Below are 25,147 nucleotides of genomic sequence, written 5' to 3'. Positions count from 1 at the left end.
TAAAGTTCAACCAGTTATATCATTTTGAAACTTAGTTTTTATTATTTGCGTTACAGAAAACCGAAAGATGACTATTAAAGAGTAAACTAAGCCTCATGATTCTACTGAAGGAAGAAAAGATTCAGAAAAGGAATACTGTAGTGTGTTGGAATGCAATGTGAACACATGGGTTCATGTCCATTTTCAAGTGGCATTCCTTGATCTCTGATTCCTGTATCTCCGTACTGTTCTCTCATTGGCAGTGTCTTGGTGTTCCTCTAGAAGCGATCCCGCATTTTTATTGTGGTTGATTGCAGTGTTACCTTCTAAGGTGTCTATACTAATGGTGTCATCTTCCGACTGGTGGCGTCAACCCTGCGCGACGCTCGTCCCTCGACCAACTGATCTGACGTAAGACAATGTACTGATGGTAGATCCCCCATCCAGTGTATTTGGATCATATGATTGCTGTGCAAATTTCAGAGTAGGCTGAGTTGAGAAATCAGCTGATGTTGTGTATCTATCAAATTCCTCCGTTTGGGTTTTAAATGAGTTGCTGTGAATTGTATTGACAACCTGTAGGCAAGTACCGGAGATGACTGCATATAAAGCTTCAGTATTCTGAGATTCACAAATCATCCACGGAGAACAAACAGTCTGGAATCACTGTACAGCTCCTACAAACCAGACCATCTTCGGCCTGTTATTACAATGTCATAAATCCCTGAATGTCAATATACAACGGGAGTTTTGAGGTACCTATAGTGGTCCATCCTATCCCTGTTTCGGGGTCCTTGACATACCGCCATAGCTCAACCATTTATAGCCATCGACAACCCCTCTGTCATCCTTGACTTATTTCATTTCATTATATGAAGACACATACTATAATTCATTCATTTAAAGGTTGGTTTTCATCAAGATTCAAGAAAATTCTTCATTCCATTCAAACTAAATTCCCCAAAAAGTGCTGTGTACCTCCAGTTATGCCCTTTAAAGTCTGGCCAAAGACTTAATTCTGGTTTGACGGAGAGTAAACTTAATGATAAAGCATGTAGATAGGGGTGTGACCCATTTACTGATGGGTTTTAAAAACAGTGCGAGGTAACCATGTCAGACCATACCTGATAACATGGGCGAGACGGAGAGCATTCAGAAACAGCACTGGCCCTTGTTATAGCCCTAAACTAACATGGTCAAAAACAGAGGTAAGGAAACTTTCCAGTTTAGAAAACGACTAGGGGCTTGACAGTATCACCTCTCTACAGTTAGATGGAGTCTGTTCCTCTAGAGTGCCATATTGCAAAGGGGGATCCGCAATTGTGGTGCTGTCACTTTTATTGCGGGTGAGCCCATCGTAAATCCTGTATTTTTCAGCAGGTAGAGTCATGACGCAAAGCAGAAGCAGACTGGAGTAGGATGAATTCGCCTCTGGACACTAAGGTCAGTTTTGTGTTTTCCTGGTAATGGTTTAGGTTAGAATTTGACAGGGTAAGTTGTTCCTAGATCTGTGTCTGGGGGGGCAACGGTTAGATCTTGCTGTTCTCCAGGTGCGTGTCGATGTGTTTGATGAGGGCGTCGTCAGGGTAACCGGTGGGGAAGGTCAGCTGACACAGCGGGCAGCTCCGGGCGTTGTTCTCCTCCGTTTCCATCCACAACTGCAGGCAGCCAATCACAAAACGGCATCCGTTAGGATGTGTAAACACTCAACTCAAAGGTAAACACTGTAAATGTACTCATTGTAATGACTGAAGAACCGGTTTTCTATTTGCATGTCATGTAAGGATGCTCTGATTATTACTGCTATTGAGATACACTACTGAGCTCTGAAGTCTAGCAGCAACAACTCACATTGATGGAAGGCCAGGACTGGGCGTGGTCTGCGTTCAGGTACCCTGGCAGGTGGCAGGTGAGAGTAGCTGGGCCATTTGGGGCCAAGAAGGAGGGGCAGGGAGGGGGTTCCCGTGAGCTTACCCCCATGACCCCCAGTGTCCTGGGAGGACTGGCCACCGGGGATGGGCATCTCCACTCCTCCTCATCATCAGACGACTGGGGCGGGGTGACCAGTGGAGTGGGGGCCGGGGAATGCTCCAGATGACAGAAGTGGCACCCCTTGGTGGATAAAAAAATGTTTATTTTAATGTTTTAAAATGTTACTCCCTAATAAAACTCATCCAAACGGATGGTGGGTTTCAAAAATGTATAAAATAAGGTTATATAAGTTATATTTAAGCAAATATATACACATGTGGTGTGTACCTCTGCAGCTAGAGGGAAGCCCTGCTCCAGGTCATGGTGATGGGGACTACTGCTCAGGCTGCTTCCCCCTCCTCCACCACCAACACCACCACCTCCTCCTACAGCTCCACGGGCCGAGGCCGGCCGGGGGAGCCCCGCCAGGGAAACCCTGGGCGGGCGGGAGTAGGCCCCAGACTCCCCCATGTTCCTGGGCTTGGGCAGGGTGGAGACTTGGTCACGGAGCAGCCTGGGTGGGGGTCTCTGGTGGGCAGATGAGTCGGCCACCTCCGAGTAGCTGCGGCGCCCCTGGAAGCGGGCACGCAGCCGTTGGCTGGTTGGACGGCAGGAGTAGGAGGCTGGGCCGGTGGGTGAGTAAGAGAGGCCAGTGGGGGAGTAGGAAGCGGGGTCAGAAGGGGGTGAGGAAGGTGAGAGGGGAGGAGAGGGATGAAGGTGGAGGTGGTCTGGGGAGGGGCGTTGGGAGGCTGGGGAGCGACGCTGGGGGGCTGGGGAGTGTCTTAGGACTGGAGGAGAGAGAATGGGATGGTTATTATAGTCCATTGGTGCCTCTTTAGCCCAGCTGGTAGAGTATGGTGCTTGCAATGCCAGGATAGCGGGTTCAATTCCCGGGATCACCAGCACGTAAAATGTACGCACACATGACTAAGTCGCTTTGGATGAAAGCATCTGCTAAATCGCATTTATTATTACATTAGTGTCCTTATTGCCACCCTCATTGGGCATACTGCAATTCCACTCCATTCAACATCCATATGGAGCACAATCTTTAATATTCACGTTTTCTACTGACCCATTTGCTCGTGGGATGCCTTCCTGAGGATCTCAGTCTGTTTGACAGCCAGACCTCTCACACGACTCAGCTCCTCTGTCAGCTCAGTGTAGGCCAACGCCAGGTTCACCCTGCACAGGAGGGACAATGTTAGGGTTGCGTCCAAAATGGCACCCTATTCCATATATAGGGCACCACACCCCTATGGGTGCTGGTCAAAAGTAGTGCACTAAATAGCGAATAGTGTTCCATTTGAGACGTAGACTTGGTTATTCTACTGACATAGGTACATGCCAGGAGTATTAGATGGGCAGCTGTCACTCACTGTTCATCTCCTGCCTTCTTTATCCACTCCACGTCGCAGTGCTCACAGGGTGTGGTCACCTCCTGCTGGACAGAGACAGACGTGTGTGTGTGTCAGTGGAGGCTGCTGAGGGGAGGACGACTCATAATAACGGCTGAAACGTAGCAAATGTAAGGTTACCATTCCACTGATTCAGCTCCAGCCATTACCATGAGCCAGTCCTCCCCAATTAAGGTCCCACCAACCTCCTGTGTGTCACTATCTGACCTGTGTCTGAACATCCTGCTGCAGCTGTCTGATCTCTGTCTGCAGCCTCTGTTGCTCCTCCTTCATCTCCTCCTCTCTCTGACACGCCCCCTGGGCCTGCTGCCGCGCCCCTTCTAGCTCCGCCTCCAACCGCTGCAGCTTCAGGTCGGACACGGCGTCCAGACTACGAGAGCTCTGCAGGGTCGGACCCCGCCCGTTCCGCTCTGTAGTACACATCCAGGTACAGTGAGAAACATACACAGAAACACACACACACACACACGTCCGCATTCACTAAAACATACACACACACTCACCGCGAGGCACGTCCAGACTGGTGTGTAGCTGTAGGTAATGAATGTTCTTGCTGTGCAGCTGAGCACTGAGTTTCTGCAGGGACCCCTCCCTCTGCCTCAGAGCTGACTCCAGACCACAGATACGCTCCATGTGCTGCTCTGCTAGTGTCGTCTGATGGAGAGCACACACACACACACACACACACACATAGATGTAGGGTACACATACACACACACACAGATGTACAGTCGTGGCCAAAAGTTTTGAGAATAACACAAATATTAATTTCCACAAAGTTTGCTGCTTCAGTGTCTTTAGATATTTTTGTCAGATGTTACTATGGAATACTGAAGTATAATTACAAGCATTTCATAAGTGTCAAAGGATTTTATTGACAGTTACATGAAGTTGATGCAAAGAGTCAATATTTGCAGTGTTGACCCTTCTTTTTCAAGACCTCTGCAAATCCCCCTGGCATGTTGTCAATTAACTTCTGGGCCACATCCTGACTGATGGCAGCCCATTCTTGCATAATCAATGCTTGGAGTTTGTCAGAATTTGTGGGTTTTTGTTTGTCCACCCACCTCTTGAGGATTGACCACAAGTTCTCAATGGGATTAAGGTCTGGGGAGTTTCCTGGCCATGGACCCAAAATATAGATGTTTTGTTCCCCGAGCCACTTAGTTATCACTTTTGCCTTATGGCAAGGTGCTCCATCATGCTGGAAAAGGCATTGTTCGTCACCAAACTGTTCCTGGATGGTTGGGAGAAGTTGCTCTCGGAGGATGTGTTGGTACCATTCTTTATTCATGGCTGTGTTCTTAGGCAAAATTGTGAGTGAGCCTACTCCCTTGGCTGAGAAGCAACCCCACACATGAATGGTCTCAGGATGCTTTACTGTTGGCATGACACAGGACTGATGGTAGCGCTCACCTTGTCTTCTCCGGACAAGCTTTTCTCCGGATGCCCCAAACAATCGGAAAGGGGATTCATCAGAGAAAATGACTTTACCCCAGTCCTCAACAGTCCAATCCCTGTACCGTTTGCAGAATATCAGTCTGTCCCTGATGTTTTTCCTGGAGAGAAGTGGCTTCTTTGCTGCCCTTCTTGACACCAGGCCATCCTCCAAAAGTCTTCGCCTCACTGCGCGTGCAGATGCACTCACACCTGCCTGCTGCCATTTCTGAGCAAGCTCTGTACTGGTGGTGCCCCAATCCCGCAGCTGAATCAACTTTAGGAGACGATCCTGGCGCTTGCTGGACTTTCTTGGGTGCCCTGAAGCCTTCTTCCCAACAATTGAACCGCTCTACTTGAAGTTCTTGATGATCCGATAAATGGTTGATTGAGGTGCAATCTTACTGGCAGCAATATCCTTGCCTGTGAAGCCCTTTTTGTGCAAAGCAATGATGACGGCATGCGTTTCCTTGCAGGTAACCATGGTTGGCAGAGGAAGAACAATGATTCCAAGCACCACCCTCCTTTTGAAGCTTCCAATCTGTTATTTGAACTCAATCAGCATGCCAGAGTGATCTGCAGCCTTGTCCTCATCAACACTCACACCTGTGTTAACGAGAGAATCACTGACATGATGTCAGCTGGTCCTTTTGTGGCAGGGCTGAAATGCAGTGGAAATGTTTTTTGGGGGATTCAGTTCATTTCCATGGCAAAGAGGGACTTTGCAATTCATCTGATCACTCTTCATGACATTCTGGATTATATGCAAATTGCCATCATACAAACTGAGGCAGCAGACTTTATGAAAATTAATATTTGTGTCATTCTCAAAACTTTTGGCCACGACTGTAGGGTACATACACATGTGTGCAGGTAGCGGTACAATCTGTCTCACACACGCACACACACCTCTGAGGTACATTGCTGATGGAAAACTGATGGTCAATATAGTGTTTGCTTAAATTTGTATGTAAAGGATTCTATTTCATTATAATGCTTTAGCCCATAATACTGTCCTTCCCGCCATCGCTCTACCAGTACTACTCATGGTGTCCAGAAGGGGGCACTGTTTCCTACTGTGTCTCACCATCTTGTCCAGGTCTCTCTGAACATTACTCTTCTCCATGTAGATCTTCTCATAGGCCTGAATCACATCCTCCAGTCTCTCCTCTCGCTCTTTACTCTTCTGGAGCTGAGGGAAAGGTGGAGATATACAAAGGGAAATGTTAGAGCCAAATAGCCAATTTGTATTTGTATACAATAACCAGAGCATTATTAGTTGAATTATTATTGTGAAGCCATTATTGGTGATGAATACCCCCCTTGCGGCCGGTGCAGTGGCTACGGGAGGAGGAAAGGTTATTTTAGGGAGGAAGTCGGGCCTATGTGGAGGAGTCTTGGTTAGACGGGGGAGCTGTATAGTTTTTTGACCGCACTTGCTTATATGATATCTTGAATTTACTGCACAAAACAGCCTTCATTTATTGCACTTATAATGTATTAGAATTAGAGGAATTATAAGGAACATTTTCCCATCTTTTATATTATAAAGTCTATGTTTTATATTCTTGAACGAAGAAGCATCCTTTTGTTTGTAAACTTTCAATCCGAAGTGCCACACTGCCATCATCTCTACGGACGTGCAGTAAAGCCTGCGGCGAGTGTGTGTCCGAAATAGCCCCTCTCTCACCAGGGCAGTGGTCATATTTATTGGATGGAATAGAGAAAATGTGCCATTACATTAGTCAAAAAACTCAGCCCGAAGGAAAGCTCCGCTACACATGCTGGATTGTTGTTCTTTAACTGGAGCACACTTGGACCAGGAGGACCGTTCTCTGGAAGGATTTCAAGTCCTAAAATTCTGCAGTCGTGAGTAACCACTGAGAGTTTTTGAATGAACTCATCGGTTCCATACAATTGTTCGTTCAAACAAAGGCTGGAAGTGCCGATGAGTGCTAATGTTTGATAAACAGAAATTAAAATACTAAACAAATAAGTGAAAATGGAATTACTTTGCGCGTTGCAAATTAAATATACCGACTGAGCTAAGGCGCAATCAAAGGAAGGAATAAACTGCGCGAATCAAAAGAATTTCTGAATGAGGTGGAAACATGGAAAAAAATACTCAACAGGACCCACAAACAATGGTTGCCCCAGGTGACAGTATTTCTAATGTGCCATCATAGAGGCCTTCAAAGACTGGATCAAAAGGTTCAAGAATATCTACCTGTCTCCTCTGCACGCCTGAAAATTGAGGCAGAGAAAGCAGGCCTTTCAGCCCAAGCAGCTATATTAAAGGAAAAGCATACATTGGAATTGGAGAAGGCTCGACTGCAATCAGCCATGGAGGCGATGGAAATGAAGGCAAAAATAGCAGCATCAGACACTAAATTAAAGGTCCTGGAGAGCATTCCAACGGATTCACAAGTCTCCAAACGAGCCAACAGAGATGGAATGAATACTTACCTGAAGAAGGAAAACCCCAGTGCATTTATGGAAGATGAACCAACACCTGTAATATCACCTGTGGATTTCATAATGTTAGGTGCTGTCCAAAATCCCTATTGAAAAGGGCCTTAGACTTACCGTCAACATTACCATTTTGAAACCAGCAGCAGGAAGAGGTTCACCCGCACTGTATAGCTATGTGCTCTATCTGCGAGGCTGTTACAATACTATGCAAGACCTGGAATATATGGAAGAGATGGAGGTCAACGGCATTTGATGATTTAGAGAGAAGCAAGCATAGAGCCAAATTCCGTGACCTTGTGACTTTCATGGAGAGACAGGCCAAGGTCATGCAAGATCCATTGTTTGGCGATATTAAAGATCCAGTTTCCAGCCCAAAAATGAAGACTATAACAGACTCCAGATGGAGTAAATCAAAGAGCAAAGGAAGTTGTGGGTGACACAGCTGAAAGCCCATCAACGGAAATTACATCCAAAGGGAAAAAGCAAAGCAGCAACGCACCTGAGGCCCCCAAGGCTCAGGACCCATGTATGTACTGCGATGGTAAGCATCCTTTTGGTTGAGTGGAAGCGAGTCAAAGCACAGTCACATGACACTAAGATTGAGTTCCTGAGAACCAATGGCCTCTGCTTCGGTTGTTTGACTAAAGGTCACATGAGCAGAGACTGCAGGAAAATAATGACCTGCCTAAGCTGTAATGGAAGGCACCCCACCATTCTACATATGGAAGGAAAAGAGAGATCTCCATGTCAGAAGGCAGAGCGGTCAGACTCTCAAAGGTCAGAAGGGGGTAGAGTAGCAGCAAGCAGGAGGAAACATCTGTAGGGGGGGAAAAAAAAGTATAATAAAAAAATAAGAAGATAAAAAAAAGATTTATTTTTTACAAAAAAATGATTTGAAATGTATGCATTCACTACTGTAAGTCGCTCTGGATAAGAGCGTCTGCTAAATGACTAAAATGTAAATGTAAAAATCTGTCAGCAGTGCTTTCGTGTCATTGGGAGATGGTGAAGGAACTGGGGCCGGTAGGGATTGCACATTGGCAATAGTACCTGTTCAAGTGAAGGTTGCAAAGGGAACCAAAACCGTGTTCACCTTTGCTTTCCTTGATCTTGGTAGCTCAGCGACGTTTTGTACAGAAATGAATGAGGACACTTAATGCTAAAGGTCAGAAGACGGACATTTTCCTACAGACAATGGGACAGAAGAACCCTGTCGAGCTATGAGGTATCTGGTTTGGAGGTAGGTAGCATAGACGGAAACAATTTTTTGGATCTCCCAAAGGCCTACACACAGAGCAAAATCCCGGTGACGAGACAACATGCAAATGTGGCCTCATCTAAAGGAAATCCAACTGAATGAGATTAATGCTGACATTGAGTTACTAATTGGAATCAATGCCCAAAAGGTGACAGAACCCTGGCAGATCATTAATAGTGAAGGAAACAGACCGTATGCGGTAAGGACAGTATTTGGATGGGTGGTCAATGGTCCACTTAACCCCTGTACTGCTACGGATGAATGCGGACGTCCTACGGGGACTACCAACCGCATGTCCATTGTTAAATTGGAAAATATGATTGTCAATCAGTACAACCATGACTTCTCTGAAAAGGAGTGTGAAGGGAAGAGTGAGATGTCAGCTGAAGATCTCAAGTTCATGCAGATGGCATCAAGCTCTGTAGCTCTTAAAGATGGCCACCATAACTTACCTTTACCTCTTCGAAATAAGGATGTGGTCATGCCAAACAACTATCCGATGGCAGAGCAGTGAACCTTGAACCTCATTAGAAAGTTTAAGAAGGAGGACGTTTTTGCTACGGAATACAAGCGCTTCATGGATGAGGTAATAAAGAAAGGCTATGCTGAAAAGGTGCCTTGAGAGCAGCTCCGGCGGAAAGATGACAGGCTGAGGTATATACCACACCATGGTGTCTATCATAAACACAAGGGATCCATTAGAGTGGTGTTTGACTGTGCATCGTCTTTCAAAGTCACATCTCTTAACAACGAACTGCTTCAAGGCCCAGACCCAGCAAACACACTCATAGGTGTCTTGCTCAGGTTCCGTCAAGAAAACTGCCATTATGGCAGACATCGAAGGCATGTTCCACCAGGTACGTGTGCAGGACAACGATGCAGACTTCCTTTGGTGGCCAGAGAGTGACACCAGCAAAGAATTGGAGGAGTAACCGAATCACAGTCAATCTCTTTGGGGCTGTATCCTCGACAAGCTGTGCAAACTTCGCACCATGAAGGACCGCAGAAGATAACTGTCAGAAATATGATAAGGAGGTTACTGATACTGTTCTGTATATCTTCTATGTTGATGACTGTCTCAAGTCAGCGTGAACAGAACAGCAAGCTATAGCTCTCACAAGAGATCTCAGGGATCTGTGCTCTTAAGGTGGATTTAAGTTGACCAAATGGGTCAGTAACAGCCATGCTGTATTGGCCTCCCTCCCTGATGAACATAAAGCCAAGCAGATAAAGGCACTGGATCTCGACAGAGAAAAGCTACCTTTCGAACGAGCGCTTGGTATCCAATGGAACATCGAGAATTACCTATTCACCTACCGAGTCATGATCACGGGTCGACCAGCTACCAGAAGAGGTATCCTCTCAACGGTAAGCTCACTCTACGATCCACTAGGTGTCCTTGCTCCCTTTATTCTGAAGGCCAAGCAGATCCTCCAAGAGCTCTGCAAGATGAAGTGTGGCTGGGATGAGCCCATTCCAGAGGAACTCTGTAAACCATGGCAAAGATGGCTCTCAGAGTTGGATCAGCTTTCCAGATTCCAGGTGAATAGATGCTTGAAAACTTTTGTCCATTTAAAACTGCTTAGACGCATCACTTCTGTGATGCAAGTGAACAAGGCCATGGAACTGCAAGCTACTTGAGGCTCACAGGTGAAGAAGAAAAGGTTCACATTGCATTTGTGCTAGGTAAGTCCAGAGTGACGCCAATTAAGCAGAAGACAATCCCCAGGCTGGAATTCAGCATCAACGCTAGCTGTGCGAATAGATCGGATGCTCAGAACAGAGCTCCAGATTGAACTACAAGACTCGACTTTCTGGACAGAGAGCCAGTCTGTACTGAAATATATCAACAACAAGACTACAAGATTCCATACTTTTGTAGCAAACCGAGTCTCCGTGATTCGTGATCTGTCAAGAGGAGAGCAGTAGCGATACATCAATACAAAACCGAACCCAGCTGACGACGCCTCACGTGGCCTGAACATTGACACCTTTCTGAATTCAAGATGGCTGGCAGGACCAGAGTTTTGAGAAACCAGAAACACAATGGCCAAAGAATCCACAGCTGGGCTCTATCCCTCAGGACGACTCCGAGGTAAGGAAGGATGTCATTATAAATAGTGTGAGCGTGACAGATGAGAGTTCAACTAGCAAGCTGTTCGAGCACTATTCAACATGGAACAGCGTCAAGAGCTAAGAGGACTGCTGCTCCGATCAAGCCAGAACAGAAAGGTTTGAATTACCCGCTCGACTGTCTGTCAAGACACAAAGCCTCACTGTAGAGGACATGGAGGACGCTGAACAAGCAATTATCTGCTACGAGCAGAAGCAGCACCTGAAGATAGAGAAAGGGAGTCAATGTGCTAAAGGAATCGGTAAGATGGACCCAATCATGGATAAAGGCCTACTGAGAGTAGGAGGACGGATAAGTAAAGGATCCATGCCTATGGAGCTAAAGAACCCCATGATACTGCCAAAAGATTCCCACATCTCCAAACTGATCCTACGACAGATTCATGAGCAGGTTGGTCATTGTGGGAGGGGCCATATGCTGTCCAGACTTAGCCAATGCTTTTGGATGCCCTGTGCCAATTCATTGGCAAGAAAGATCCTTAAGAGCTGTGTCTTCTGTAGGCGTATGCAGGTCAAAGCTGGAGACAAAAGATGGCTGACCTTCCACAGGACCGTGTGACCCCTGACCTGCCACCCTTTACCCATATGGGTATGGACTACTTTGGGCCTGTACAGGTCAAGCGAGGCTGCTCTCTTGTGAAGTGATGGGGTGTCATTTTTACTTGCCTTGTTTGTCGTGCCATCCATCTAGAGGTTGCTAGCTACTTAGACACAGCTTTGCAGTAACGCTTTGCGTAGATTTATCTGCCAAAGAGGCCCAGTCTCTAGTATCAGGACTGATAATGGCACAAACTTTGTGGGTGCACAAAGGGAGCTAGCAGAGGCTCTAAAGGAATTGGATCACAAGAAGATCCAGAACACATTACGGAACTTTGGCGTAAAATGGTTGTTCAACCCTCCCTCAGGAGCCCAACATGGAGGAGTACGGGGAAAAGCTGATTCAGCTAGTGAAGAAGATTCTAGCATCAATCCTCAAAGAACAAGCACCGGATGACGAGGCTTTGCAAACAACTCTGTGCGAGGTCAAGGCAATCATAAATGACAGGCCATTAACAACGGTGACCAACGACCCCAACGACCTTCAGCCTCTCACTCCTAACCACCTGCTTCTACTGAGGGCAAAACCTGCAACCTCCATCTTTAAGTGACATGCGTCCCAAGATGTCAAGCTCATGAACTATGGATTTTTCACCGACACGCACCCACATACAACCTTACATCTAGGTCTATATAGGACTTTAAACAATTATGAATTACGATTACGCTCTGATGCAGTATAGTTTTTGTTGTTATGGGCTCTACTTGAAATATTTTAGATCATTGATTGTGCATTTTACAATTAGGGGCCGGAATGTTAAAGCCAAATAGCCAATTTGTATTTGTATACAATAACCAGAGCATTATAAGTTGAATTATTAGTGTGAAGCCATTATTGGCGATGAATACCCCCCTTGCGGCCGGTGCAGTGGCTACGGGAGGAGGAAAGGTTATTTGAGGGAGGAAGTCGGGCCTACGAGGAGGAGTCTTGGTTAGACGGGTGAGCGGTATAGTTTTTTGACCGCACTTACTTGCATTTACTCATATGATATCTTGAATTTACTGCACAAAATAGCCTTCATTTATTGCACCTATAAGGTGTTAGAATTAGAGGAATTATAAGGAACATTTTTGTTTTCCCATCTTTTATATTAGAAAGTCTGTAAATGTTATATGCTTGAACGAAGAAGCATCCTTTTGTTTGTAAACTTCCAATCCGAAGTGCCACACTGCCATCATCTCTACGGACGTGCAGTAAAGCCTGCGGCGAGTGTGTGTTCGAAATAGCCCCTCTCTCACCAGGTCAGTGGTCATATTTATTGGATGGAATAGAGAAAATATGCCATTACAGGAAAAGTGTAGGAGAAAGGAAAATGTGTTCGATGTGAAGTTCCTCCCACCCCTCTCCCTCTTTTCTCCTCTCCTCCCTATTTTACTCTCCTCCCTCCTTTTCCTACCTCTCTCTCCCCTCACCACCCTCCCTCTGTCTCTTCGTCTCGCATCCTTCACCCCTCTCTTCTTCTCTCCTCACTCTCCCCTCTCTTCCTCTACCCTCTCCTCTCCTCTCTCACCCCTCTCGTCTTCTCTCCCCTCTCCTCTCTTCCTCCATGTCTTACCTCCTGTGTGAGTGAGTTGACTCTCTGTTGCAGGTTGGTGGTCTCTGACTGCAGTAGGCTGGTCTCCTTGGGTTCACAGGAGCAGCACTGTAGGGTCCTCTCCTCCTCAAACTCACTGATCATAGGGAACTGAGGGAGAGGAGGGGAGAGGTACAAGAGAAGGACAGAGGAGCAAAATGAGATGAGTAGGTGAGAAAGTAGATCAAAGGAAGACCGTGAGAATAGGACACGGAGTGTCACAGCTCAAAAGATAGGAGATGGAAAAAGCAAAAGGAGATGGAAAAAAAAAAGAGTACACCAGTGCAAGTCGAGGTCAGATTATTTTTAGAGGTTAGAAAATAACCTTCCTCTACCACAAGCCTTTCCACTGTGAGTTTCAACTGAATAATGGCCTCATTCACGTATGCCTGAATGTTTCAATACTTTCAAAATCAATCCTTCCTTCCTCCTCTCCTGGAAGTCATCACGGATCGAACTCAATTACATAGGCGAAAGCACAGGTTCCATAGAATAGCTTTTACCAATTCAGTCATGTAAAATCAGTGATACCTTTAAAGGGATAGTCTGGGATTTTGGCAATGAAGCTTTATCTACTTCCCCAGAGTCAGATGAACCCATGGGTACCATTTTTATGTATCTGCATGTAGTTTTGAGAAAGTTGCTATCTAGCATTTGCACGTTTGCTAACTAGCATTAGCGCAATGACTGGAAGTATATGGGAATAACTAGCACCTCCAGTCTTTGTGCTAGGCTAGTTAGCATTTTCTTGCGAAACTACCTCCAACTTTCAAACTAGACTCAGTACATAAAAATGGTATCCAGAGTTAATCTAACTCTGGGGAAGTAGATAAAGGGCCAAAATCCAGAACTATCCCTTTAAGGGGGATGCCTTTTAAAAATATTCAAAAAGGGACATTGGATGGCTGATGTAGACCTACAGCATCAGTGTTGTATACTATCTGACCAATCAATGTCTGTGTAGCCAAATGACACACTATTCCCTATATAGTGCACTACTTTTGACCAGGCCCCATAGGGCCATAGGACTTCCCTTTAAAGTAGTGCAGTATAAAGGGAATAGGGTGCCATTTGGGACGTAGCCTCTGTCATGAACAGATCAGTCAACCTACCTTGACCTCATAGTTCTTCAGCTTCCTCTTGATGCTGCTGTTCTCTCGCTCCAGGCTGGCCAATCGCGTCTTGATGTCATGGTAGGCGGCGGCCAGGGCGAAGTGGGAGGGGTACATGTCGTCTTGGATGGGTGAGGCCGACCAGTTGACCCCCGACCCCAAGCCGCAGCCATCATCCCTCAGCCCCTCGCCCCCACCCAGGAGGCCCAGCTCGCCCCCAAAGAGGGACTCCATGACTCAGGCAGGTCAGTGGCTAACTGAGAGGACACACAGGAAGGAGGGTAAGTCATTAGAGCTAGTCATTCTGTAATACTAATCTTATGAACTGCAATAACCAATCTTTGTCTGCATCCCAAATGGGTGTCATTTGGAAACTTAAAAAAAAAATAAAAATTCAGAAAATGCTCTCTTCTTTCCCATTCATGTGGGATTGAGACATATAGCTGGATCTACACAAACACAACAGATTGCGTTGACACATTTCAAAGTATCTTATAAAACGGGTATTTTGAAGTGAAGAACAAACACTTCAACAACATCAAACAACACTGTAACTAATGTTAGTTGACTTGTAAACAGACCACAGCGTCCTCTTGCATAGAATGCTAGGATAACAGGAAGGATATCACCTCATCGCAGCATAGAGGCAACAGGGCAGCTGCGGCCACCCATAAGGCCTCTTCCAGTTCAGTGAACACACACTACTGTCCCCAGGCCTTCTGAGGGAACAGAAGGCTGTGGTCGTTCTTGCACTACCCTCTCTCCGCCAGCGAACTCTCCGCGCAGAAGGGGGAGCTAACGAGGCTCAAATGGCAGAGCAACAGGCCCTGGCACAGCTCTGGTGTGAGTGAGAGCCATGGTCGACAGGGAATATAGGGTGGGCGTGTGCCAAACCTGCCCAGCAGGGTCTGTCCACAGTCTAGGCTAGACATTCCCCGCTCCATCTGCCACCGGCTAAATCCAATTGGCTGTTGCCATGATTGCTATACCATCCCACATCATAAAAACCACCTTGTTTCTTCTAGTGCTCCCCCTCCCCACTCGGTCGGGAAATCTGGAATACTCAACTAAAGAAATGTATAGATGCGTCATGGTGTGCTGTAGCCTAGATGTAGGCCAAACCAACTGTCAGATGGTTTCTAGTGTTCAATTATTGTCAATGTTTTAGTAATTTTATTAGAGTGGCCACAACCTTATGTTCCACCTTGTTACTGATATTCCATTGTTACTGATAACTTCCGCCTCTTCCAACAGCAAAACAATCTAGCGTAGCCATTGCTTGTGTATGTGGAAGGTTTCCCAGTCCAAAACACATTAAGGTGGCCAACGCTGTAATGATAATATATTCAATATTAAAGTATCCATACTACTCCAAAATTGAAAATGTATGTATATTCCCCTGAACTATTTTCCCCTTCCCCGCTCCAGAAACAAATACATACACAAAAAAATATATATTATGCATACATATACATATAATAATGCTGAAGTCCCCTGGCCTGCAAAGGCTGAAGGGCTAAATCATAGTCTGTTGTTACCCTCAGCTTGGCTCATATATTTACAATTACAGGAGACCCGAGAGAGTGGTGTTCTTTTGATGTTGTTGGGTCTGCCAGCTGCATCTCTCATTTCTGATTCAACAACATTCAACATCCTCCATAGCAGAGGCATGAATAGATATGGAAACAGCCCAATGAAAGAAAGGCTTTCCAGCTTAGACTACATAAAGGTGCCATAGTGAACCATGTGTTTCAAAGCTCCCTAAAGTCACTTTCTGAGTACCCACATGGTCAACATCCCTCCTCTAACATCAGTATACCCCAAAAAGAAAGTGACCACTAGAAACCAATCCTGGACCTTGTTTTACAGTCTTACCCACCAGGGATGAATAATAATAAAAGTTGAATTGGATTACATTGAAACCATGTTAATTAACAGACATAAACCAATTGTTTCCCCACAAAACCACCCTTGTCCCTGGAGCTCGGAACTGCAGCTGCCACAATGCTCCAGGTGGGTGGTGCCGCTGCATCCTGTAACGCCCACGAGATTCACCCGTTGGAGACAAGACGCTTTTTGAGTTAAAGGAGCAATCTGCAGTTGCAACATGCATTTTTGAACATTTAAATCAATGATATACACTCAGTGTAGGGTTGCAAAATCCTGGGAACTTTCAATAAATCCCCTGGTTTTCCTGAAATCCCAGTCGGAGAATTCCCAGAATAAGCAGGAAATCCAGAAATCTCCAACCAGGATTGCTGGGAAACCAGGGAATTTATTGAAAGTTCCCGGGAATTTTGCAACTCTAACTCAGTGTACAAAACATTAGGAACACTGGCTCTTTCCATGACATATACTGACCCGGGGAATCCAGGTGTGATCCCTTATTGATGTCACTTGTTAAATCCACTTTTATCCGTGTAGATGAAGGGGAGGAGACAGGTTAAAGAAGGATTTCTAAACCATTCGACAATTGAGACATGGATTGTGTATGTGTGCCATTCAGAGGGTGAATGGGCAAGACAAAATATTGAAGTGCCATTGAACAGGGTATGGTAGTAGGTGCCACCGGTTTGTGTCAAGAACTGCAACGATGCTGTGTTTTTCATGCTCAACAGTTTCCCGTGTGTATCAAGAATGGTCCACCACCCAAAGGACATCCAGCCAACTTGACACAACTGTGGGAAGCATTGAAGTCAACATGGGCCAGCATCCCTGTCGAACACTTTAGACACCTTGTTGAGGCCATGCCCCGACAAATTGAGGCAGTTCTGTGGGCAAAAGGGTGTGCAACTCAATATTAGGAAGGTGTTCCTAATGTTTTGTACACTCAGTGTCAACCCATTGATTGTTGAAGAATTTGAAGAATAGAACTTATAAATGCCTCATGAGCTTAGTTCAACTGTCGTACCCCATCAGAACCCCAAATAGAAAGCTTGTTTTACTCCAATGTTTTTAAGCAATGTAAATGTAAACAAACGCTGTATATCCCCAAAACATGGTTAAAACTATACATTTGATATCACGCATGGTCAGTTTTGAGAGTGGTTACATTTCACCAGCCCCATCTTTCAGCTTTTTACCAAAACAGAGGCAGGGTGCCCGCTTTGTTATTGTTCCAATGGCAGATTAGCCCCTATAACCCAACGTGTACGCAACCCAGCAGCAGACGTTCCCTGCCAACCCTCCATTGTTTGAGTCTCTCTCACGTATTCATCACCGGAGGGAGGAGACAGCTGGGTGGGTGCAAGACTGATGATAACTGGATTAATGAGTTGGTTAGGGCTACTGTACACCACAGCATTATAATAAAGTCTGTTAAGAATGGGGTTTTGTTGGTTGTTCAGGTTTCTGGAACTGAGGCAGGAGCAAAGAGTTGTTTATAATACAGAATATCAGAACACTTGATAGTGTGCATGTTGAAAAGTTTTAAGTCAGGGATGCCCAACATTTTCTGTGGACCCACCCATGTATGTGCTTACATATGGTTTGTGCCTCTATGCATGTGAATCCCTTTAAATATGCACCTCTGCCAATTTCCCTATTTTCTAAGTCTCCTTTTGGTTGCATGTGGTTTGCGTTTCTACCTCGACTGAAGCCTAGCCTGGAGACAGTTATACTTCTGCCGAGAAGGGTCAATCATCTTTCCTTTACTAACACCTACACACACCCACCCACACATGCATCAACTCACTGACACACACACACACAGTGCACGCACGCACGCACACACATGCATTTACTAACACCTACACACACACCCACACATGCTTCAACTCACTGACTCACACTGCGCACACACACACACACACACACACACACACACACACACACACACACACACACACACACACACACACACACACACACACACACACACACGTCATCTCTCTGTTGAGAAAGCAGAGGACAGAGTAGCGACAGTCAAACAGGAGCTGCTAGTGAGCCCATTCACCCCAGGGCCAATCAGAACAAGCCCATATGTCAATGTCACATGGCTAATTCATATTTTAATGTTCCGGATATCAGCCAGAATGGATGCCCCGAGCATACACTAGCCTAGCCAAATGTACTGTAGAGATTCAATATGCTTCTACGCTTTGGTTCAGTGTTAGTTTAGCACTATGCTTCTGTAAGCTAGCTACTGCGATGGTTTAGCATCATAGTACGCTCCAGCGCTGCATTTGTTTGTTATACGTAAGCAAGTAGCCTTGCACGAGCGAGCCAGAACGGCTCATAGAAGCAGGAGCCTATCTCCTGTTTCTGTAGGGTGAGGCAGCTTGATGTACAAGTACAACCCCTGGACAGGACACTAGTCTATCGCAGGGCCTTACCCCTAATCTATCTCATTAATGCTGAGTGCCAAGCAGAGACGCAGAGATCGGGTCCCATTTTGACCTTCTTTCAATCTCAGGGTGGACACTCTGACCACAAGGCCAGTGAGTTGGTCTTCAGGTAGGTCTACACTTAATCCCCAGATGAACGTTGAACTCTGCTCTAGTAAGTTGGTTATAACCTTGCTGCTTATAATCTTGTACTTAGGTCAAATGCTTTATAGATGGATGGCTGCATCTACCATAATGGCCACTTCAGTGTATGCAGAATGACGCCAAAGGTTGACACTTAAAAGGTACAGGACTGGCACTGGACACTTTAAAGCTTGAATCCTTAAACAATAACGAAGCAGGCACCCCGCCTCTGATTTGGTAAAGTGATGGATGGGCCTGTAGAAATGTAACCACTCTCAAATTCATTCACAGTTTTGAGGATATAGAGTGTTTGTTTAGATGTAAAGTTTTTATAAACATCGGCGTAAAACAAGCTTATATTTTGGGTTCTGGTAGGGTATGACAGTTGAACTAAGCTCATGAGGCATGTATAAGTTATATTCTTCAAGAATCAATGGGTATATATTATTAATTTATAAGTCAAAAAATGTATGTTTCAACTAGCTTTAAAGGTAATTTCCGATTGAGCCGACATCTGCAGCATTTACCATGAATGCAGTCTCCGCAAACGCATAAACATTGCCTTTAAATGTATATTGTGCTGTAGCGCGTCTCCAGCGCTAGGGATTGAATCGAGCCCTTAGAATGTACATGGTCCTTGCAAAGACAAACAAATGGCAGGAAAACAATATGTCCTTTGAAAGGAATGTATTTCTCTATTTTAATATCATTTAAGGGAGGGATGAGAGGACAAACCCAGGGAAAGAGATGGAGCAAAACAAGGAAAGGGGGAGAGAGAGGAAGAGGATGGAAGGATAGAGGGTGTCCTTGAGGATTGGCACCGTCCTACATGTGAGGGGAGAACTGAGGCCAGTACTGGGGGGAGGGGTCACACACACACACACGGTCAACAGCTTAAATAGATGTTGCATATGCGCTTGTGAGGGGGAGATGGGTAACCTAGTTCTGACAGGACAGAAAAACAGGGACACAGACAGGGACACAGACAGGGACAGACACACCGAGACAGGTGTGTGTGCAACGAGCCAGCGACCTAATCCACAGTAGCCCTGTGCAGAAAATCATCTATACGACAGACACACACACACAGGTGATGTACTGAAAGCCAACCGTTCCCATCAACCTTCACATTACAACAAGCCCCAATTGAATGCCGTGCTCCAAACAAAATAAACCCAACACAATCATACAGCCAAAAGGCACAATACAACAATTGGTGGTGGGTGAGGTGTCTCACCTCCGCATAACATAGGTTGTATTCCAAATGGCAATATTTTCACTATATAGTGCCCTATTTTTGACCAGAGCCCTAGTCAAAAGTAGTGCACTATAAAGGGAATAGGGTGCCACTTGGAACGCACACCCTTAACCTCTCTTACAGTAGACCTGGTGGAACATGTTACATAATAGACTACATTATCATCATTATCACTGTCAATGGCCCACGAGCATGCCTCATCATGCATTAAGTGCTGTACAGGCCCATCTGTACTGTCTTCTCCAGTAATGGATTTGACTTACACACTGAAAAGCAACTGGTGACAATGCATCCATAAAGCTGTGGGTTTGAAAGATCAATGAGGAATGTTCAATATTGCTAGGTGCCCATGTCTACATCATCATTGTGGCATTGTTGCTGCTGGAATGGATGGTCTTAATGGTCTGAGAACAGAAGGTGTCCAAATAGCCTACTTGATTTCAGGAGGGACATTAAGTGATGTTAGACCTTAAGCAAGACACCAGACACTTAACCTTGAACGTTTCCACAAACAGCTGGATCAAAAGAAATAATTGAAATCCGTCGAATAGACGGGGCTACAAAAATCAAACCATGACTTTTAGGTAAACCTGAATTCTTACTAAAATATACTTCAGCCATTACCTTTACTAGTAACATAAGTGAACTGAATACTACTCTCATACCAACACCTCACTCTCCAAAGTACCCCTCAGATACAGTAGTTACCGGCTATGCACCGAAGCCGAATGTCAAGTATCTAGAGATGCTATTCGCTGCGGGTTCCGTTAGCTGATCCTTTCGCTAACAGCCGCTGACTGGTTCGTTGGGTGGTTAATGGACAGTCAATCACTCACAGTGACCGGTGAGCCGTGCTTTAACACCATGCACAGAAGGATCGATTCCTCTGATTTAACGGATTCTGCCTGTTGGTTTCCACAAATGCACGTCCAGCTGTCTTTGTTAATGGCACATCTTTTTCGATGGTCATGGTCTGTCACAGATGGGACATTTCAACGTATAAACAGAACAACTTAGGTAATTGAAAGACCTACGCATGGTGTTTACATAACTGAACAAAAATGTCAAGCACAGTGTTTGATCAAGGACATTTTCATTTGAATAAACTTCCGTTGACCTACCTGTGTATAATGCATTTGGTGCCTGTTATCATATAGGGGTGGTTCATAGACATAGTTACCAAGGCAACTTCGTTTATAGCATGTAGGCTACGTTTGTATTTCTAAATAAATGTATAAGTGAGACAACCATTTTGGTCTGAAGCATTGTCAACATGAGCGTTCAGCACCACTAGCAAGTGAACAGCGTAAGTTTGTATACGCTGCTAAACCAGTCGGGAACTGTCCAGTGTAAGGTAGTGGTGATCTCTCAAAGCCACAAGCACCAACATTGGGACAATAATATAGTTAAGTCATGACAGTTAACAAAACACAACAATCAATCACGTGCATGAATATCTCCGTAACCAACAACCACGTCGTATGCTATTCGTGGTTGCGTAGACTACATTTGTCCTGTGATGACTCACAATAGAGCATCTATATCGTTTCTCTCCGTTTGGCAAGACACCAGTGCTCGTTGCCATTCTCACTTTGTCGCGCAATCAGTAGCTAGCCTAGTCTACAACATGGCTGTATACAGCGACGCTGTTCTCTCCATCTCTCCTCTCCATCTCTCCTCTCCATCTCTCCCAACTAAAACAATGAGCTCGCGCCTTTTCCCTTCCTCCTCCTGTCGAGCCCTTTTTTATAACAAATAAAAAACATCGCCGTGAGCGTTACTTAACACCTGTTTAATTAAACAAGACTCTACAAAGGCACAACAATCAACACTGTCAAACAAATACCACGATATACTTACGTTTCCTCGTGAGATGCTGTGAAAAACCCATAGAGAGAAAGGGGGTCAAAACGCCACGGTTCATTTGCGGTTTACATCGCCAATGGTTGGATTGTAGATGCTTGTGACGCCCCCCCCCCAACCCCTCTTTACACTCCCATTCTGTGATGAACCGAGCACTTTTTACCAGTAGAGGACGGTGAAATGGGTTGGAGCGGCGTTCAGATATGCCAAAGGAGTAGCATATCAGAAGATCACCGACATTGAGAGTTTATGGCCAAGAATATAACAAGATGATAGCATGACATCCCCATATCATATAGGTAGTGTTCAATTGTCACATTCTTCGCCTCGTGGATCTCTTTGTGTCCCTGGTTGCATAACTGCCTGAATCAGAAGAAAAAATGTTATTCTGACACCAAAGTGCTGACGTCGAAGCTTGATTAGATTGTTGTATAAATAGATTGATGATTCATTTTATCTCAATTATGGACATTATTTATTCATGCTGTCCCCACTGAGTGATGGAGCTTGATTATTTTTTATGAGAATAAATTCTCTCTGATCCAGATATGCAAAGTTACGAGGTATTGAAATGAAAGGGGTTCTAGATGTTCTTTGTGTGTCAACTGTGTGGAAAATAGATATGGACTCTTGTAGAAAATGTATTACATGCTACAGTGTCCCTAATGTATCTGCTCACAGGACATACACCAATTGGAACTTCTAAAATAACACAATCATTGCAGATGGTGGCTTTTGTTGACTGCACATTGTCGCCATTATCTGTCAACAGTGTCCCCTTCCACCTCTCAGACTCCATTCATCCATTCAAGCCATAGATCACCTTGACTTAATCTCTCTCTCTCTTTCTCTTTCTTCTCTTTCTCTCTCTTTCTCTCTCTCTCTCTCTTTCTCTTTTTCTATCCCTCTTTCTCTCTCTCTCTCTTTCTTTCTCTCTGTGGTATATGTCCTGCATGCGAAATATAATATAGCCAGTAGATGGCGACCATGTTTAATACAATGACCAAAAATACAACATGTAACGTGTTGGTCCCATGTTTCATTGAGCTGAAATAAAAGATCCCAGAAATGTTCCATATGCACAAAAAGCATATTTCTCTCAAATTGTGTGCACAAATTTGTTTACGTCTCTGTCAGTGAGCATTTCTCCTTTGCCAAGATAATCCATCCACCTGACAGCTGTGGCATAGCAAGAAGCTGATTAAACAGAGCAAACATTAAGGGGATAAATTTGGGGTAAGGCCCTGCGATAGGCTAGTGTCCTGTCCAGGAGGTGTATTTGTACATCAAGCTGCCTCATACTACAGAAACAGGAGATCGGCTCCTGCTCCTATGAGATGTTCTAGCTTGCACAAGCCTGCTACTTACCCGTTACTGGAATATCAAACCCCTGTGAAGAGCAAAGCAAATGTCACACATATAGAAACGGCATGTAAACAACATGTACAGTATGTTAACTTAATATACTGACTCTGTCTGGAGTCACCGCAATCTGTTAGATGTCATGTTCAAAACAAGAAACGGAATTGATAGAGCAGACACTAGGTTCCTCTCCACATGATAGAGCATGGTATTTACTCTATGCATGCCAATTCTATGTTTGGCCAACGGTTAAAAACAGTTAACTGTTAAAAATGCCACCTCACCTTGGTCTACCCTCTCCTGCAGTTGAGCCCGTGCCACACACATGGACCTCCCCTTACGCTTTACAAGCTTGTCTCACACTATCTAATTCCATCGTAATCAAGGTCTCATCCACCAATACGAAACTATAGCCTACCTCACAGTCATATTTACAGTATATGTGTATTTAGACTATCAGTGTCTAAATGAAGTGTCAACTTCCTCCATCCAGGACATACCGCTGTGCTAATCAAATGCACTCCTCAAAGCACTTCTCCCAATCATTTCATGTTTGCTCAACTTCATTTAAACTGTTGAGTTGGATGGAAATAAATGGAATATTACTAGTCTGAGCTTTTGAGTCTCGAGTAATTAGCTAGGCCTAGTGGAGTCACAGTGGAGGCAGGATATACACGACAAGACCAAAAGTATGTGGACACCTGCTCGTCGAACATCTCATTCCAAGATCATGGGCATTAATACGGAGTTGGTCCCCCCTTTTGCTGCTAAAACAGCCTCCACTCTTCTGGGAAGGCTTTCCACTAGATGTTGGAACATTGCTGCGGAGACTTGCTTCCATTCAGCCACACGGTCATTAGTGAGGTCGGGCACTGATGTTGGGCGATTAGGCCTGGCTCGCAGTCGGCGTTCCAATTCATCCCAAAGGTGTTCGATGGGGTTGAGGTCAGGGCTCTGTGCAGGCCGGTCAAGTTCTTCCACACCGATCTCGACATAGTATTTCTGTATGGACCTCGCTTTGTGCACGGGGGCATTTAAAAAAATAACATAATAATTGAACCTTTATTTAACTAAGCAAGTCCGTTAAAAGTAAATTCTTATTTACAATGGCAGCCTACCCCGGCCAAACCCGGATCACGCTGGGCCAATTGTGCGCCGCCCTATGGGACTCCCAATCATGGCCGGTTGTGATTCAGCCTGGAATTGAACCAGGGTCTGTAGTGACACCTCTAGCACTGAGATGCAGTGCCTTAGACTACTGCGCCACTCGGGAGCCCATTCATATTGTATTGTCATGCTGAAACAGGAAAGGGCCTTCCCAAACTGTTGCCACAAAGTTGTAAGCACATAATCATCTAGAATGTCATTGTATGCTGTAGCGTTAAGATTTCCCTTCACTGGAACTAAGGGGCCTAGCCCAAACCATTAAAAACAGCCCTAGACCGTTATTCCTCCTACACCAATCTTTACAGTTGCCACTATGCATTCGGACAGGTAGCGTTCTCCTAGCATCCGCCAAACCCAGATTCGTTCGTCGGACTGCCAGATTGTAAAGCGTGATTCATCACTCCGGAGACCGCGTTTACACTGCTCCAGAGTCCAATGTTGGCGAGCTTTACACCACTCCAGCTGATGCTTTGCATGACGCATGGTGATCTGAGGCGTGTGGGCGGCCATGAAAATCCATTTCATGAAGCTCACAACAAACAGTTCTTGTGCTGACGTTGCTTCAAGAGGCAGTTGGGAAATTGGTAGTGAATGTTGCAACCGAGGACAGACATTTTTTATGTGCTACGCACTTCAGCACTTGGCAGTCCCATTTTGTGAGCTTGTGTGGCCTACCACTTCGCGGCTGAGTTGTTGTTCATTTCCACTTAACAATAACAGGACTTACATTTGACCGGGGCAGCTCTAGCAAGTCAGAAATTTGACGAACTGACTTCTTGGAAAGGTGGCATCCTATGACTGTGCCACGTTGAAAGTCACTGAGCACTTCAGTAAGGTCATTCTACTGACAATGTTTGTCTATGGAGATTGCATGGTTGTGCGCTCGATGTTATACACCTGTCAGCAACGTGTGTGGATGAAATAGCTGAATCCACTAACTTGAAGGGATGTTCACATACTTTTGTATGTACAGTTGAAGTTGGAAGTTTACATACACCTCAGCCAAATACATTTAAACTCAGTTTTTCACAATTCCTGACATTTAATCCAAGTAAAAATTCCCTGGCTTAGGTCAGT

General features: G+C 45.1%; 1 protein-coding gene across 2 annotated transcripts; it reads right to left on the bottom strand.

Moving 5' to 3' along the window:
• Positions 1–19: 19 nt before the first annotated feature.
• On the bottom strand, positions 20–21,683 carry LOC115170997 (TANK-binding kinase 1-binding protein 1). Of its 2 annotated transcripts, none has more exons than XM_029727428.1 (11): positions 21,539–21,683; positions 13,952–14,208; positions 12,822–12,950; positions 5,893–5,997; positions 3,872–4,022; positions 3,576–3,778; positions 3,330–3,394; positions 3,026–3,135; positions 2,239–2,738; positions 1,831–2,091; positions 20–1,637 (listed from the first exon to the last, which is right to left on the bottom strand). In XM_029727428.1, exons 2-11 carry the CDS (start codon positions 14,183–14,185, stop codon positions 1,509–1,511), a joined length of 1,887 nt encoding a protein of 628 aa, XP_029583288.1. In that variant the 5' UTR covers positions 14,186–14,208; positions 21,539–21,683; the 3' UTR covers positions 20–1,508. The 2 variants fall into 2 exon arrangements, with proteins under 2 accessions (XP_029583288.1, XP_029583289.1); XM_029727429.1 differs by having other exon boundaries at positions 3,330–3,391; positions 21,539–21,682.
• Positions 21,684–25,147: the final 3,464 nt, after the last annotated feature.

This window comes from Salmo trutta, chromosome 32, assembly GCF_901001165.1.
Source record: "Salmo trutta chromosome 32, fSalTru1.1, whole genome shotgun sequence".
NCBI classification, from domain to species: Eukaryota; Metazoa; Chordata; class Actinopteri; order Salmoniformes; family Salmonidae; genus Salmo; species Salmo trutta.
Note: the sequence above shows the minus strand (reverse complement) of the source record. Positions and strands in the feature narration are given on the sequence as shown.